This window comes from Trachemys scripta, chromosome 14 (assembly GCF_013100865.1).
Source record: "Trachemys scripta elegans isolate TJP31775 chromosome 14, CAS_Tse_1.0, whole genome shotgun sequence".
Taxonomy (NCBI): Eukaryota; Metazoa; Chordata; order Testudines; family Emydidae; genus Trachemys; species Trachemys scripta.
In genome coordinates this window covers 32,389,836-32,404,499 of record NC_048311.1, presented here as the reverse complement: position 1 = coordinate 32,404,499, position 14,664 = coordinate 32,389,836, and the positions used below count along the sequence as shown (strand labels likewise).

Here is a 14,664-nt window from a genome sequence, read left to right as displayed (position 1 = left end):
CCTGCCCAGCATGGCTCTGCTCCTGGCGGGAGGGGTCCTGCCTGCCGACTGGCCACCGGGCTGGGGCCAGAGAAAGGGGATCCCAGCCCTGCACCCTACCCTTCTGGGGGTATCCCCAGGCGAGCCCCAGGATGGCTTCCAGAGACCCCCCCACCCCAGCCACTCTCGGGCTATGACATGGGGACATGCTGAGTCCCCTGCGGCTGCCCAGCGGGTCCCTCCCTGATCCCAGGGCCAGGCAGGGCAGTGTGGGGAGAGGGGGCTGGGTAAGTACGGGCCCCCCTGCACCCATGTGCTCTCCGGCCGGCGCTCAGCCTCACACCCGCCATTGCAGCCCCACCTCCCCTGTCTCTTCCTCACCCCTCCCGGCCTGGCCTCCCCCTGCAGACGCAGACTACGAGAGCGAGGACGGTGCCGCCCTGTCGCCTGACGAGACCCTGCCCCCCGCCGTGGTCGGGCCCTCCCCATCCTCGGTGGTGAAGATGGAGGCCAATCAGAAGGCGAAGAAGAAAAAGGAAAGGCAGGGGTTGCTAGGTAACGGGAAAGGCAGGCCGGGGGTACCGGGGATTGGCAGGTGCCAGGCGCAGGGAGCGCAGGGCAGGGGGCCCCTGGCACAGACCCCCCTGAGCAGGGGGCAGGCCATGGAGACAGAGCTGCCTTTGCCCGGAGCTGGGGCAGCACGCGGGAGGGGCTCACGCTGGCACAGTCCAGCTCTACCCAGTGCCGGCCCACCTCGAGAGGCAGCGAGCGGGTGCCCTGATGGAAACTTGTGGCCAGCTGGCGATGGTTCAGAGTCAGTGCAGGGAGAGCACCCCCTGTCGGTGCCCCAGGACGCTGGCCCACATGCCAGCCCGGGGCCCCTGCTCCTTGGCGGGCTCAGGATGGGCACAGGCTGGCAGTCGCCAGGACCCCTGGCCTAAGCAGCCCGTCCCTCCCCTCTCTCCCTGCAGGGCCTTGTCGAATCTCCAGCCCAGAGGGCGAAGTCAAAATCAAGCGGCGCCCGGGGAAGCCTGGCGCAGGGAAGCTGGAGAAAGTGCCAGCCAAGAGGAAGACGGGGGCCTGCGAGGGGACCGCCAAGAAGAAGCTGAAGGGGAATCCCAAGGAGAGCCTGCGGCAGCTGGTGCAATCCGGCGCGGGCAGCCTGGCAGCCAGCAACAGCCCCTTCCCCGGCACCGACGCCAGACAGTTCACACCCAGGGAGGAGGGGGCCAAGATTTCCAGCGAGCGCCTGAAGAAAGCCACGCGCAAGAGCAAGGTGTTGCAGTCGGCCCTGCGGGTGAGTGCTGGGGGGCAGGGGCTCCTGTAGGTGGGGGGGCCAGGGGTGCTGAGTGTGGAGAGGCTGGGGGCGCACAGGTGGGGGGCGTGTTGCATGGTGCAGGGCAGAGGGCTGTGGGTGTGCTTGGGGGTCTCTGGGCCACAGCCATGCACTGTCAGTGTGCTAACCCCTGTCGTCCCCCCCCGACAGCGGAAGAACGGGGCGCTGGCCCTGGCCCTCTCGCCCAGGAATGCCAAAGCCATCCTCAGCAAAGGCAAGAAGCTGTGCAAGGTGAAGAGCAAAGTGGCCACCAAACAGGTAAGGTAGCCTCGCAGCCCTGCCCCCACCTCCGCCAGCCCTGCCCCCACCTCTGCCAGCCCTGCCCCCACCCCCACTTTGGCACCCCCTCCCCCACCTCTGCCATCTGTCCCCCCTCCACGCATGGCCCCTAGTCTGTGGCATAGGAGCCCAGCCCTGAACCACATCCTGCCCAACCTGCCACGGTTGGGAAGAGACGCTGAGGCCAGCTGCCATCTCCAGAGCACATCGGCCTGCGGCCCCCTGACTAATCACCAGCCACCCGTCCCGAGATAAGGGGCTGCTCAGAGACCTGTGGGCAGAGAGCCGTCTGGAGAGACCAAGGCCGCGCTCGGGGGGCTGGAATCCCGGCCAGGGCTGTCTGTGGTCCTTCGGGGGGACTGGGGGTTGGGAGGAGTAGCAGGAATCTGTCCGTGGCGGGGCAGGGGGAAGCCCCTTGGGGCCATTCCTCCCTCCAGATGCTCCCAGGCTTCCCCCGGGTCCCCCAGAGGTTCGCTCCCCCAGGCTGGCCAGGCTGCAGGCAGAGCCGACCTCCCCGCTGGTGCTGTCGGGAGAGACCCAGGTTCAAGGCCTGGCCAGGGGCTGGGTGAGGGGCTCCCTGGCAGCCCCCTGACCACAAGGGGGTGGCTGCTGACTGCCCCCCGCACTCTGTCCCCACAGTGCAAGGGGCGGGCGGTCAGCAAGCTGCTGGAGAGCTTCACCGTGGAGGACGACTTCGAGTTTGATGACAACAGCAGCTTCTCAGAAGAGGAGGAGAGCCCTCGGCTGGGGGCTGAGCAGGGCGCAGCCCACGGTGAGCTCTGCCCCCAGGCCGCTGGGGGATGGGACGAATGGACACAGCTCGGGGGTCCAGGGCCGAGGAGTTGGTTCTAAGGCACCCAAGTCAGGACTCCTGGGTCCACGCCTGGCTTTGTGTGTGTCTGCCCCGTTCTGTGCCTCAGCTTCCCCATGGGGCTCTCCAGAGTGGGGCTGTGGGGCTCAATCCAGTCATGTCTTGCAGCGCTCTGAGATCCCTGGACCGAGGGGGGGCCACAGAGTGGCGGGGCGGAATCCCGGGAGGCACAGCACACCCCCACGGCTCGTTTCAGCGCTCTGTAACTAGAGCCAGCATCCCGTATGCAGCCCCCAGAAGCCAGTGAGCAGGCTGCGGACCCCTAAGCCACGGGAGGGGCTGTGAGGCATGCGAGTTCCCCGTGGTGCGGCTTGCCTTGCGGGCACGGTGTGGGCAGGGGGGCAGGCGCTGGCCCCTGGGGGACTCATGCCCCGTCTTCTCCCCCAGCGCACTCCTGTACTGTCCGGAAGGAGGACCTGCGGGACGGCCTGCGCGTGCTCATCCCCAAGGAGGACAGTCTGCTGTATGCCGGCAGCGTCAAGACCCTGCAGCCTCCGGACATGTAAGGGCCACGCTGGTGTGGGGGAGAGATGGGGGGGCGGGGGGACCCACAAGGAAGGAGACGGACAATGGACAGACAACCCCTGCATGGGAGGGGCTACCGTGATGCCCCTCGCCCGCCAGGGTGGGTCGCCCTCTAGGCCCCTTTGGATTTTCCCAGCCGTTCTCCCCCGGAGAGGCCAGTGAAAGCGATGGTTCTCTGGGAACGCTCTTGGGATGCGAAATGGGTCCTGTCTGTGCCCATCCCCCTGCACCCTTGTCCTCCCCCCTCACGGCAGCGCTGGGCTGCGGGCCCTGGGGTTACCAGGCTAGCCCTGCAGAACCACGCACTGGGCTCTGGGCCTCTCGGGCCGGACGTCCCACCTTCCCCCTTCTGGGCGAGCTCTGAAAGCAGAGGCGAGCCCCTTCCTCCCGCCGCGCTGGCCTGACCCCTTTGTTCGCTGACTCCCTCCTGCAGCTACAGCGTTGTGATCGAGGGGGAGAGAGGGAACCGCCAGCGGATCTACTCCCTGGAGCAGCTCCTGCAGGAAGCCGTGAGTGCTCTGCTCACCCTGGGTAAACACAGAGCTTGGCCCGGAGCCGCAGGGAGGGAAACAACCTGCCTCAGACAATCGGAAGGTCCCAGCCATCTGTGCAGGGTGGGCAGGGCAGCCTTCAAAGCGCGGGCAGGAAGGGAGGGGTTGGCAAGCGCCCGGCCAAGGCAAACAAGGGCAAGCGCACACAATGTGCTGGGGCCAGCGTGGGGACGGGAGCCAGGCCAGGCCAGCTTCACAGCACCCCGGGCAGCGGCTAGAGCACACCAGAACCCCACTGGTTCCCCACCCTGTGTGCACTTCCCAGGCAGAGCTCCCCCCACGTGGGTGCGACAGACACCCCCCACCCTTTGGCGGAGGGGAGGTTGTCCCCGGGCAGATGCCCCAGCCCAGCCGAGGAGCCTCTGGTGACCCATGCTTTTGTCTCCTTCCAGGTGCTGGACATCAGACCCCAGTCCAGCCACCACCTCCCGCCAGGAGCCAGGGTGTGCGCGTACTGGAGCCAGAAATCCCGCTGCCTCTACCCGGGGAACGTGGTGCGAGGTGAGGAGCCTGCAGGGTGCAGGCCGGGGTAGGAGCCGTTCGGGTGATTCGGGCCACGGGGCAGCGCGAGCACCGTTGGGCTGCAGAATTGAGGCTGGTGCTCTGGTGCCAGGCAGGGGTCCCCGGGCAGGGGCAGCGAGAGGAGAGGGTAGCAGGGCTGGCACCTCCCTGGCACACAGCTGGGAGCTCAGCTCTGCCCGGGACACGGCCCTGCTGACAGGCCTGGGCAGACTGGGGCTGTACGGAGGGGCGCGCAGAGGGAGTGCAGGGCCGGGGGGAGCTGGGGATGGGCCTGGCTGGAGGAGGACTCTCATTCTGCCGCATGCGCATGTGACTGTGGCCCAGAGATGCCCCTGCCATCGGCGCGTCCCTGCCCCGGCGTGCTGGCTCTGCGCAGCCTCACCTGCTCAGGGCCTTGTCCTCAGGGACGCCCTGCGCTGGCAGTGGGCTGGCCCCCTCACTCGCCCAGCGCTGGGGCTCCGCCTCCCCTCTGCGCGCACTGACAGCACGTCCCCCCAGGGCCCTCCAGCGACGAGGAGGAGGAGGAGGAGGACCTGGACTCGGTGGTGGTGGAGTTTGACGACGGGGACACAGGCCACATCTCAGTATCCAACATCCGCCTGCTGCCCCCGGACTACCAGATCCAATGTGAGCCACCCAGCTGGGCCCCGGGGCGGGCGGGGGGCCGTGGGGTGCCCCGCAGAGAGGCACAGGTTGTGTGTGCAGGGCCAGGGGCCAGAGTACTGGCATCGCACTGCCGGGGGGCCGGGCAGGGACTCAGCCAGGTCTCCCTGCCCCTGGGGCCTGGGCCGGCCCATCTGGCTACGGGCGCGAGTCTCCTCCCCAGCCCTGACGCTCGCTGTGGTTACAGGCACGGAGCCCTCCCCCGCCCTGCTGGTATCCAGCACATGCCGGCGGACGAAGCGGTCCTCCAGCGACGCCCCCCCGCCCAGCGAGGCAGTCCCCAGCCTGTGTGTGGATGGGCGTGACAGCGCCGAGCCAGCCAAGAACGCCAGCAAGAAGGCCACTAGCAAAGAGAAAGCCGGTAGGTAGAGCCAGGGGCTGGGAATGAGCCTCCCAATAGGCAAGGGTCCCTCACCTGCTCCGCTACAGCCAGCCAGCAGAACTATGCCCTTCCGGGGAGGGAAAACTCCCTACGGGGCTGGGACTGGCCTAGCAGGGAGCTGCGGGTCGGGAGGGAGGGGCACCAGCAGAGCTGGGGTGGTGGAGCCCAGGGCTGGCATCGTGCTCCTCTCCAGCCAGCTTGAGAGGTGAATTGGCACAGCCATGCCTGGGGACCCGTGCACGGGGCTCGGTGCTGGGCGGGCACGGTTGGGACGCTGTGGCTGGAACAGGAGCCTGGCAGAGCCCGGAGCTGTTCTCACCCACAGCCATTGGCCTGACCCGGCTGTTTCCCTCCCCGACAGGTAAAGCCGATGTGCTGGCCCTGGGTGCCAAGGCGCTGCCGCCGGCTGATCACTTCCTGGGCCGGCGTGGCAGCCCCCTGCTGAGCTGGTCGGCGGTGGCCCAGACCAAGCGGAAGGCGGCCGGCAAGAACCCAGCCGTACTGCAGAACCTCTTTCAGCTCAACGGCAGCAGCAAGAAACTGCGGGCCAAAGAGGCGCTCTTCCCCGTGCACAGCGTGGCCGCCCCCATCTTCGGCAACGGCTTCGGTGCCGACTCCTTCAGCAGGATCGCCAGCTCCTATGCCTCCTTCGGCGCCGGCGCCGGCCTGGTGCTGCCCGGCACCCAGAAGCTCCTGCGGGCCAAGAAGGTGGAGAGGCTGGATGCGGAGGTGGGCAAGGGGGGCAGGAGGAAGTCGGGCAGCGAGTACCTGGTCAAGCTGGACCACGAGGGCGTGACGTCCCCCAAGAACAAGAACTGCAAGGCCCTGCTGATGAGCGACAAGGGCTTTGGGCCCAAGCTGGAGAGGCCCCTGCCCAGCCATGGCTACGCCCACCCAGCTCTGGTGGGCAAGGACAAAAAGGGGCGGGCCCCCATACACCAGCTGCCCATGGGGCTGGCGCTGCGCAAGTACTCGGGCCAGGCCGACTACGCCTTGAACTGTGACAGCGACTGCCACAGCTCCTACTCCGACGAGGACGAGGAGACCGGTGGGCTGGGCGCCAGCGTGCCCTCGCGCTTCATGACGCGCCTCTCGGTCTCCTCCTCCTCCTCCGGGTCCTCCACCTCCTCCTCCTCCGGCTCCATCTCCACCTCCAGCCTGTGCTCCTCGGACAACGAGGACTCCTCCTACAGCTCCGACGACGAGGACTCCACCCTGCTGCTGCAGACCTGCCTCACCCACCCCGTGCCCACCCTGCTGGCACAGTCCCAGGCCCTGCGCTCCAAGAGCAGCGCCCCGCAGAGGTGCTACATCGCCAAGGCCGCCGCCGCCAGCGCCAAGGCCAAGCTGAAGCGCAAGGAGGCCCTGAGCTTCTCCAAAGCCAAAGAGTTCTCCCGGAGGCAGCGGCTGCCGTCGGTGGAAAATCGGCCAAAGATCTCCGCTTTCCTGCCAGCGCGGCAGCTCTGGAAGTGGTCGGGGAACCCCACGCAGGTACGTCCAGCCCCGCCCCCGGGTACATCTGGCCCTGCCCCTGGGTACATCTGGCCACGCCCCTGGCTATATCTGCCTTCCCCTCCCAGTACATCTGGCCCCGCCTCTGGAAGCATCTGGCCCCGCGCCCGGGGGAGTCTCAAGGGCAGGGCCGGTAGAGGTCTCCCATGTGATTGTCCCTGGCTTGTTAGCTTGGTGCGGAGGGGAGGCTGTTGGGCACTGCCAGCAGATGGGATGAGGGGCAGGGCGCCCCCCTAACAGGGATGTCTTGGGTCGGGGAGCTGCTGGAACAAGCCGACACCTCCACAAGCAGACCCCTGCCATGGAGGTGCAGTCACTGCCCGAGGGGGCACCGGCTTGGCACACTGAGGCGTCTCCCCCAGCCCATTCGCTCCATGGTTTGCAGTTCTTGGTCCCCCGTTAGCTCCGATCCAGGCAGAACCTCCCCACCCCCTGTCCTGCTGGGAGCCCATGGACTCACTGAGGTGGCCTGGAGCCGCTGCATCGCTACCAGCCCCCCAATCCCACCAGGGCAGCCGTGCTGCTGTTATTGGCACCTCATCCCAGTGCCCGGGATGCCAGTGTGGGGCGGGAGGGTCGCGAGCTGGGGCCTGACTGCGTCTCCACCCCCCACAGAGAAGGGGCATGAAGGGCAAGGCCCGGAAGCTGTTCTACAAGGCCATCGTGCGGGGCAAGGAGACGCTGCGCATTGGCGACTGCGCCGTGTTCCTCTCGGCCGGCCGGCCCAACCTGCCCTACATCGGGCGCATCGAGAGCATGTGGGAGTCGTGGGGCAGCAACATGGTGGTGAAGGTGAAGTGGTTCTACCACCCCGAGGAGACCAAGCTGGGCAAGCGGCAGAGCGACGGCAAGGTGAGGGGGTGGACGGCTGGGCACGGACCATGGATGGGGGCAGACGGGTGCGGGACAGGGGTGGCTGGGCGGATGAGCACGGGATGGGGCGCTGGGTGGACAGGCCTGGGATGGGGGTGACAGGCGTGAGATGAGGGTTGCTAGGCAGATGGGCACAGGATGGGGGCACTGGGTGGAGGGGCACAAGATGGGGGTACTTGGCAGCTGGGCACGGGACGGTGCATTGGGATGGGGCACTGGGCAGATGGACACAAAATGGGGGTTGCTGGGAGGATGGGCACAGGACGGGGCACTGGGCAGCCAGGCATGAGATGGCCCCTTTCCCAAGCTCCTCGGGAGAACCTAAGGGCTGCGCTCAGAACAGGATGGCCACGGAGCTCCCAACCTTGCCCTCTGCCCACAGAACGCGCTGTACCAGTCGTGCCACGAGGACGAGAACGACGTGCAGACCATCTCGCACAAGTGCCAGGTGGTGGGGCGGGAGCACTACGAGCAACTGACCAGGAGCAAGAAGTACCAGGATCGCCAGGACCTCTATTACCTAGCGGGGACCTACGACCCCACCACGGGCCGGCTGGTGACTGCCGACGGCGTCCCCATCCTGTGCTGACCCCGCCGGGGGCGAGCCAACCACCCCCCGGCCACCCACCGGCAAACATGCAGGGGAAAGGAGCCGGGAACCGGGGCCAGGAATGGCCGAGCACCCTGGGGCCTTTTGCCCCCCTTTCTGGGTGGGCTGGCCGACGAAGGGCTGTGCTGACATCGGGGGGAGCTCCCCCAGCAGCACCACCTCTGCCCGTTGGAGCCAGGCCCGGTAATTATGCAAACCCCGCCCAGCCGCACAACCCCGGCGGCTCCCGCGGAGCAGCGGCTCGGATCCTGGCCGTGGGGCAGAGCCAGCCTGGCTTGCCGGAGACCCGCACACAGAGCTCTCCTTCCCATTGGCAGGTGCGGAGAGATTTGAATTCAAGCCATACTGTCCCTAGTACCTCGGACTGTTTGCCAGCAGGTAAAGCAGAAATCAGGTGTATTATTCTATTTATTTCTCATGTAAATATTGTATTTCTTCCGGGAAGTTTTATGGAAACAGAGAAACCGACAGACAAACGGGGGGGGGCGGGGAGGGTGTTGCAATGCACTGTTTGCCCTCAGCCTGGCTGAGGCCAAGGACAGCTGGGGTTTTCTGTACATAGGGAGGGAGCAGGGAGGGCCCCTGGCGTGCTCACCCCGCTGACGGGACCGCACCCGCCTGGCCGGCTGTGTAATATAGACCCCCCGGGGCACGCTCCCTCGGTCCTTCGGTGTATTATTATTATTATTATTCTGATGCTAGTGACCCCGGCGCTCTGTCGGGGGGCACGTGCCCTGGGGCGGGAACAGAGAGAGAGTATATATATTATTATAAACTAGGGCAGGGAGCACACACCCAGAGCCAACTTCCCTCGGGAACCAAACACGCCCGCCACGCACAGACCTGCCGCTCCTGCATGCACCCACGCCCCGCACAAGCAGGAGACAGGGCTGGCCTGGGCGTCTCCCTGTGGCTCCCAGCCGTGCCAGGACCCCGGGTAAAGGACATGGGTGGATGTGTGCAGATGGGGGAACAGGGCGGGCATTCGCATGTGAACGTGGGCACGTGGAGGAGTGGGCACGCAGGGGGTGGGTACGCGGAGGGGTGCACAGGCGCTGAAAGGACAAAGTGCAGGGGTGCCCGACAGCACCGCATCCCCTCCCAGCTGGGGCCGGGCAGCCCCAACCCTCTTTTCTGAATCCCATTAATCCATTAAACCAAACTAACCCAGACCCTCTCAGGAGAAGACGCAGGGGCCCGGCTGGAGCCAGCGCTGCCCATGGGAAGTGGCTGCCCCAATGCCCTGGGCTGGGGCCCAGCTGGAGCCGAGATGTCTATGCTCTTTGAGTGCCCTCAAGCCTGCAGCTCTGGCAATGGGGCTTACGGCCGGGCTGCCCACCCCCGGGGGAATTGGGGCTTTTCTGAAAGCAGAAGAACCCAGTGAGAAGGTGCCCGGGGAGGTGGGGCTGAACCAGCCGGGAACGGATATTGCGCCCTGCTTAGAGCCCATTGCCCTGGTATGCCGAGTGATCCAGAGGGGCAGTGGGTGGCTTCCTGCAGACAAACCAAAGCACCACCCCCAGCTCACCCACCCCCCAGGGGCTGCGCTGGGAGCCCGGCAGGGACATCCGGGAGCAGGCCCCTGCCCTTGCCGGCCCATGTGCAGACACCCCAGCTCTCCCACCCAGCGGCTGCCAGCATGTCTGCCACAGCTTCCCACTTCCCCCATGGCAGCCCTGCCCTACAGGGAGGTGGCACCCGCTGGACACAATGCTGGGCTCTGTGTGGCCCATGCCAGCTCGGGGTAGTATGGCCCCACTGAGCGGGCACCCCCAACCAAGGACCAGATGGCCCCGAGCTGATGTAATGTGTTCGGAGGTGCCCCCACGCTCCCAATACTTTGCTGTCTGTGGTTTCTGCCCACTCCAGTCAGGACCCACGCCCTCAATGGGGCAGGGGGACGCTGGCCCGTCCCAGCCCCCCCTAAAGCTCCAGATAGAAGAGAAAGGAGCCTCCCCTCCCCCCGGTGGTCTCAGAGGAACCCAGATTCCTGATGAGTGCGTGAGACGCCCCCCCGCATCCCCCCAGCGGCCGTGCCCCCTCCCCGTGGCTATGCTGTAGATGTGTAAAGGGCCGTTCTGCGCCGAGGGGAGGGGTTTTTTTCAATGTAAACACTAAAAAAACTACAACAAAAAAAGGGGGCAAAGACCCCGGTTTTCTGAACAGCAGACGATGTAAAGGCCTTTTAGTATGGAACTTTTCTATCGATAACTTGGCTTATGAATAAATATATGAAACCTTGCTGGGCAGCGGGTGTTCAATCCCTCGTGGAACCAGCCCCACGGGCAGACAGGCACTGGGCACCGGGGCAGGGCTCTAACCTATGTACTGGGGGTGCCAGGGGAACGGATCAGGAGTGCCCTGCACGGGGGGGCATCACAGGGAGGATTGGGGGTGCCCTGCCTTTGAGGGGTGTTGGGATGAGGCTCGGGGAGGATTGGGGATGCCGTGCACTGGGTGGGCCATGCCAAGGGGCATCAGTAACATGGGCTGGGCTACACATCAGTTACAGTGACACCCAAGGGCCAAGTGTGGCACTGGGGAAAGCTGGGTGCCAGGCCCCGGCTCCATGTGACCCGCTTTGCCTTAGCACTACTCAGAACAGGCCGACAGAACACAGGTTCTAGTCCCCAGTTCTGCCACTGACACCCTCTGCAGCTACAGACAAGTCCCTTGTGGAGGGGTGGGTGGCTCTGTGCCTCAGTTTCCCCTTCTGCCTGAGGGGTCTCAGTGGCCTCCCCAGGGGATGTGCTTTGAGATCCTTGGTAGAGCCAAGAAGGCTGAGCGCTCACCCTGGCTGGCCTGGTGCAGCCCACCCCCTATTCCAGCAGTGTGGGGTCAGGGTCACCCCATGGCCTGACTGCGGGCCAGGCCCCCTCCCAGCCGAGCCATTCGCAGCATGGGGCTGTAAATCCCACCGCGGCCCCCCGCAGCTGCTGGCTAATGACTTAGTTTTATATCTTAATTCACAATTTTATTGCCCTCCTCCCAAGCGCAGAGACAGAGATATGTAATTAGCAGCCAATGCAGTTACTGCCCGCCCCGCCCCGTGCCCGGCTCTAGCACCGCGCTCAGGAAGGGAGCTGGAGCAGCTGCTGGCACAGGGTGGTCCGGAGGCCCAGAGCAAGCAGGGTCTTGCTGGCCCTAGTCCTCCTGCAGCAGCCATGGCAAACACATCTGCTCCCCCTGGCTCGACAAACAGACACGGGGGTGGGATAAATTGAGAGGCTGGCTGGCGCAGTGAGATTAATGGGTGCACTGATGACAGGCAAAGGGGGGCACTGGTGAAATGTTGGGGTGCTCTCAGTTCCAACCCCCATTCTCCAGACAGGGAAACAGAGACATCTAGCTGGGACCTGACTTCCCATGGTCACACTTCAGTGGCAGACGAGTTACAGCCCCAGGAGCCCTATCTGCCAGCCCCACACTCAACCCCCCAGCCAGCCCTGGCTGTCCCCCAGGCCCCAGCACGACCATTCCCAAGGGCAGCAAGTGCCACCCAGCTCCTCTCTGGCCTGTCCTCGCCCAGCCCCCTCCCATGCCAGGGATGCTGCCCGGCTGCTTCCCCATGCAAGCCCTTTGCCAGGCCTCTGCAGGGACCGTGCCTATGGAGAGCCAGCCCCACGGCATTTGGGGCTGCCGTGGCCGGAGCGCAGCACTGGGACGCAGGCAGGGCAGAGCTAACCCCAGTAGCGAGACACCAGCATGGGGGCAACTGCGGCTCCCCACAAGCATCGACGGGCAGGGGCGCGAAAGCCCCCGTCTGGGAGCTGGGCAGATTCCAGCCAAAAAGTGGAGGGCAGAGACAGCACCAGGAGCTAGGCATCCCATGGGGCCAGAGGCCCCAGGCTGGGGGGCTGAGGCCAGCAGCCCTGCGGTGACTGGCTTGGGGGCTCTTGGCCATGGGAACGCTGGCCTTTCAGCGCCAGTTGGATCCAGCGGCCATCACAGGCCCCCCCGCGGTTTTCTCAGCACTGGCCGTGGGCGCTGCCCGGCTCAGCAGAGAGGTACCGGAGACCAGGCTCCCCCCCAGAAGTGGGGGCATGTTGCTGGGGTCCAATTTCTGTCTCCTCTCGCAGGCAGCCAGAGCGCCCCCAATGTCTTCCCCCTCCCCTTCCCCCACACCCACCAGCCCAGCTGCTCCACATTGGTGCTTCATGTCTCTCCGCGCTGTGCGGAAAGTGATCCTGCCCCAGGGGAGGTCAGCGTGCAGGCCGGGGAGTCGGCTTTCAGCCCAGCACTGCTGCCCAGGCCCCCCAGGCCACGCCAGCCCCTTCGCCCTGACAGCGGGCTCGGCTTAATTCTGCCCAGCCGAAGAGAGACGAAATTAAACAGGAGCTGGCCCAGCCCCCAGCAAGCCTGGCGCGGAGCAGGGAGCCGCACAGCCGCAGGCCCTACCCCGTCCCAGGCTGGGGGTGGGTGCCAGGGAGTGCTGACTGTTGGGTTGTTACAATGGGACAGGGCCCATGGGGCCAGCCACTCCCATCCCAGGCGGGCACCCCCCTGACTCACCAGCCTGGAGTGGCACAGGGGCCGGCAAGCTCCATGAACCGCATCCCCTCTCCCATGCACCCCCATCCCAGCCGGGGCCCACAGCCCCCTGGGGGTGGGGCTTGAGGTCTCCAGCCCTACTTCCCTGTCCCAGGTACCACAGGAGCAAATTCCTTTCCCCACCCCCCGAGGCCATGGCCAGGTGAAAACCCCCCACCTTTCTGCCCCATTCCTGTCCACTGTGCCCGCCCCACTGGAAGGCCCCCAGAGCAGGGCCCATGCTGTGTCAGGGGGCACTGCCCAGAACACACAGGGTTAAAACCGGCACGCCTGGCCTGTGACCAAGACAAATGAGGAGCTATGGGACCCGCCACAGCAAGATAAATGGTGGCACCGGGTGACTTTGATCAATACACGTGACGCTGGCGCAGGTAGAGATGACAAGCAGGGCCGATCGCAATTAGTTTTTAATACCACAAACCAATTGGGGACGAGGGCACATTAATTATTCATCCACCAAGCACCAGCCTCGCCTCCTACGGAGCTGCGTGGGTGGGGGCCGGGCCAGAGAGCAGCAGGCACCCCTGGCCAGTGCCCCACAGCCACAGGAGGGGGGCACAGAGGGATGCCAGGGCTGGTGGTCTGAGGATCCCCTGGGAGGCATTTTGGCTGATGGACAGATTCTCCCAAGGGAGCTAATAGGCACCACAGGGCACAGTCACCAGGCCGGGTGCCTGCCCAGCCTTGCCAGCATAAATGGGCACTTTGCCCGGTCGAGGGTGAAGCAGAGACAGGTGAGTGGGGAGGGGAGACACGCCACAGGAGGAGCCTTCCCAGACTCCTCCCCCTTCCAAGTGCCACATGGGCAGCCTCTTGCCCCCGTGCAGCTAGCAACTCTCACCCGCTGGGCCTGAGCTGACCCACCAGCCCATGACGAGCTGTCACGGAGGGTGGGGGGGGGGGGAGACTCAGGGCCCTGCACCCCCGGCTTCCTGCGATTCACCATGACTCTCAGCCAGCCAGTAAAGCAGAAGGTTTATTTAGACGACAGGAACACAGTCCAAGACAGGTCTTGCAGGCACAGACAACTGGACCCCCTCACTTAGGTCCATCTTGGGGTCCCAGAGCGTCCCAGCCCCGTTGGGGGGTCAGAGCCCCGTCTGGGCTCTCCTCCATTACCAGCCAGCTCCTGACCAACCTCAACTCCCTCCAGCCTCTCTCACCCCTCCTCCTCCCCCAGCCTTTGTCCAGTTTCCAGGGCAGAGGTGTCACCTGGCTCCAACCCCCTTCCTGGGTTCTTCAGTTACATGCTCAGGTATCTTCCCTCAAGGCCAGTCTCCCCTCCCCCCGTGCAGACAGTCCCAGCCAGAATAAAACCGCACTCTGCTCTCCCCATCCCACCCCCTGTGCGCCCCTCCCCACCCCCACTAGGCTTCGCATCTCCCCACACTCCCCACCCAGCATTCAAAGACCTCATTAAGAACAGTCCCAGTTGGGCACATGAGCACAGGCTGGTCAAGCCGCTCACATCTCTCTGCCCCCAGTCCCCTCTGGAGGGCAGGGCCGGAGTTAATCCTGTTCTGGGGCCGGCAGATCCCTGCACCCAGACCCTCTTGTCACGTGCCAGCTGCCAACCCAGCTCCCCACAACCTCCATCACAGGTCCTGCAACCCCAGGGCAAGAGGCCCCTTCCCGGGCTGATCCCACAGGGGCAAAGGCAATGGGCCCCAACCCCCTGCCCCACCCCAGGCTGGCCCTGCCTGGACTGCTCCCTGCAGCTTCCACTCTTCCTCCTGGTCAGGTGGGGATTGTGGGGAGATGCGAAGCCTAGCAGGGGGGTGGGGCGCCCAGAAGGTGGGCCAGAGAGCAGAGTGCTGTGTTATTCTGCAGACAGAAAGAGCCTGAAAGTCCCAGCTGGATTGTCTAAGGGAATTAGACCCCCAAGATACAGAGAATGCCAGGCACATTCGAAAAATCACTCTTGCTGCCTGTCTGTGCCTTTAGGCCCCTAACTCCCTTGGGCAGCCTGGCCCCCAGAGGGCATCTTGTTCCACCCGTGCAGTGAGCCAG

General features: G+C 65.4%; 1 protein-coding gene across 1 annotated transcript in view; it reads left to right on the top strand.

Annotated features, from left to right (window-relative positions):
• BAHCC1 (BAH domain and coiled-coil containing 1) overlaps positions 1–10,344 on the top strand; it is an 84,834-nt gene extending 74,490 nt beyond the window's left edge. Inside the window, exons 17-28 of the mRNA XM_034790535.1 lie at positions 388–534; positions 951–1,276; positions 1,466–1,573; positions 2,234–2,366; positions 2,853–2,967; positions 3,424–3,499; positions 3,934–4,042; positions 4,562–4,690; positions 4,914–5,087; positions 5,470–6,599; positions 7,236–7,472; positions 7,876–10,344. Of these exons, the coding sequence (XP_034646426.1) occupies positions 388–534; positions 951–1,276; positions 1,466–1,573; positions 2,234–2,366; positions 2,853–2,967; positions 3,424–3,499; positions 3,934–4,042; positions 4,562–4,690; positions 4,914–5,087; positions 5,470–6,599; positions 7,236–7,472; positions 7,876–8,082 (2,891 nt within the window). The 3' untranslated portion in view covers positions 8,083–10,344. The remainder of the gene's footprint in view (positions 1–387; positions 535–950; positions 1,277–1,465; positions 1,574–2,233; positions 2,367–2,852; positions 2,968–3,423; positions 3,500–3,933; positions 4,043–4,561; positions 4,691–4,913; positions 5,088–5,469; positions 6,600–7,235; positions 7,473–7,875) is intronic.
• The last annotated feature ends 4,320 nt before the right edge of the window (positions 10,345–14,664 follow it).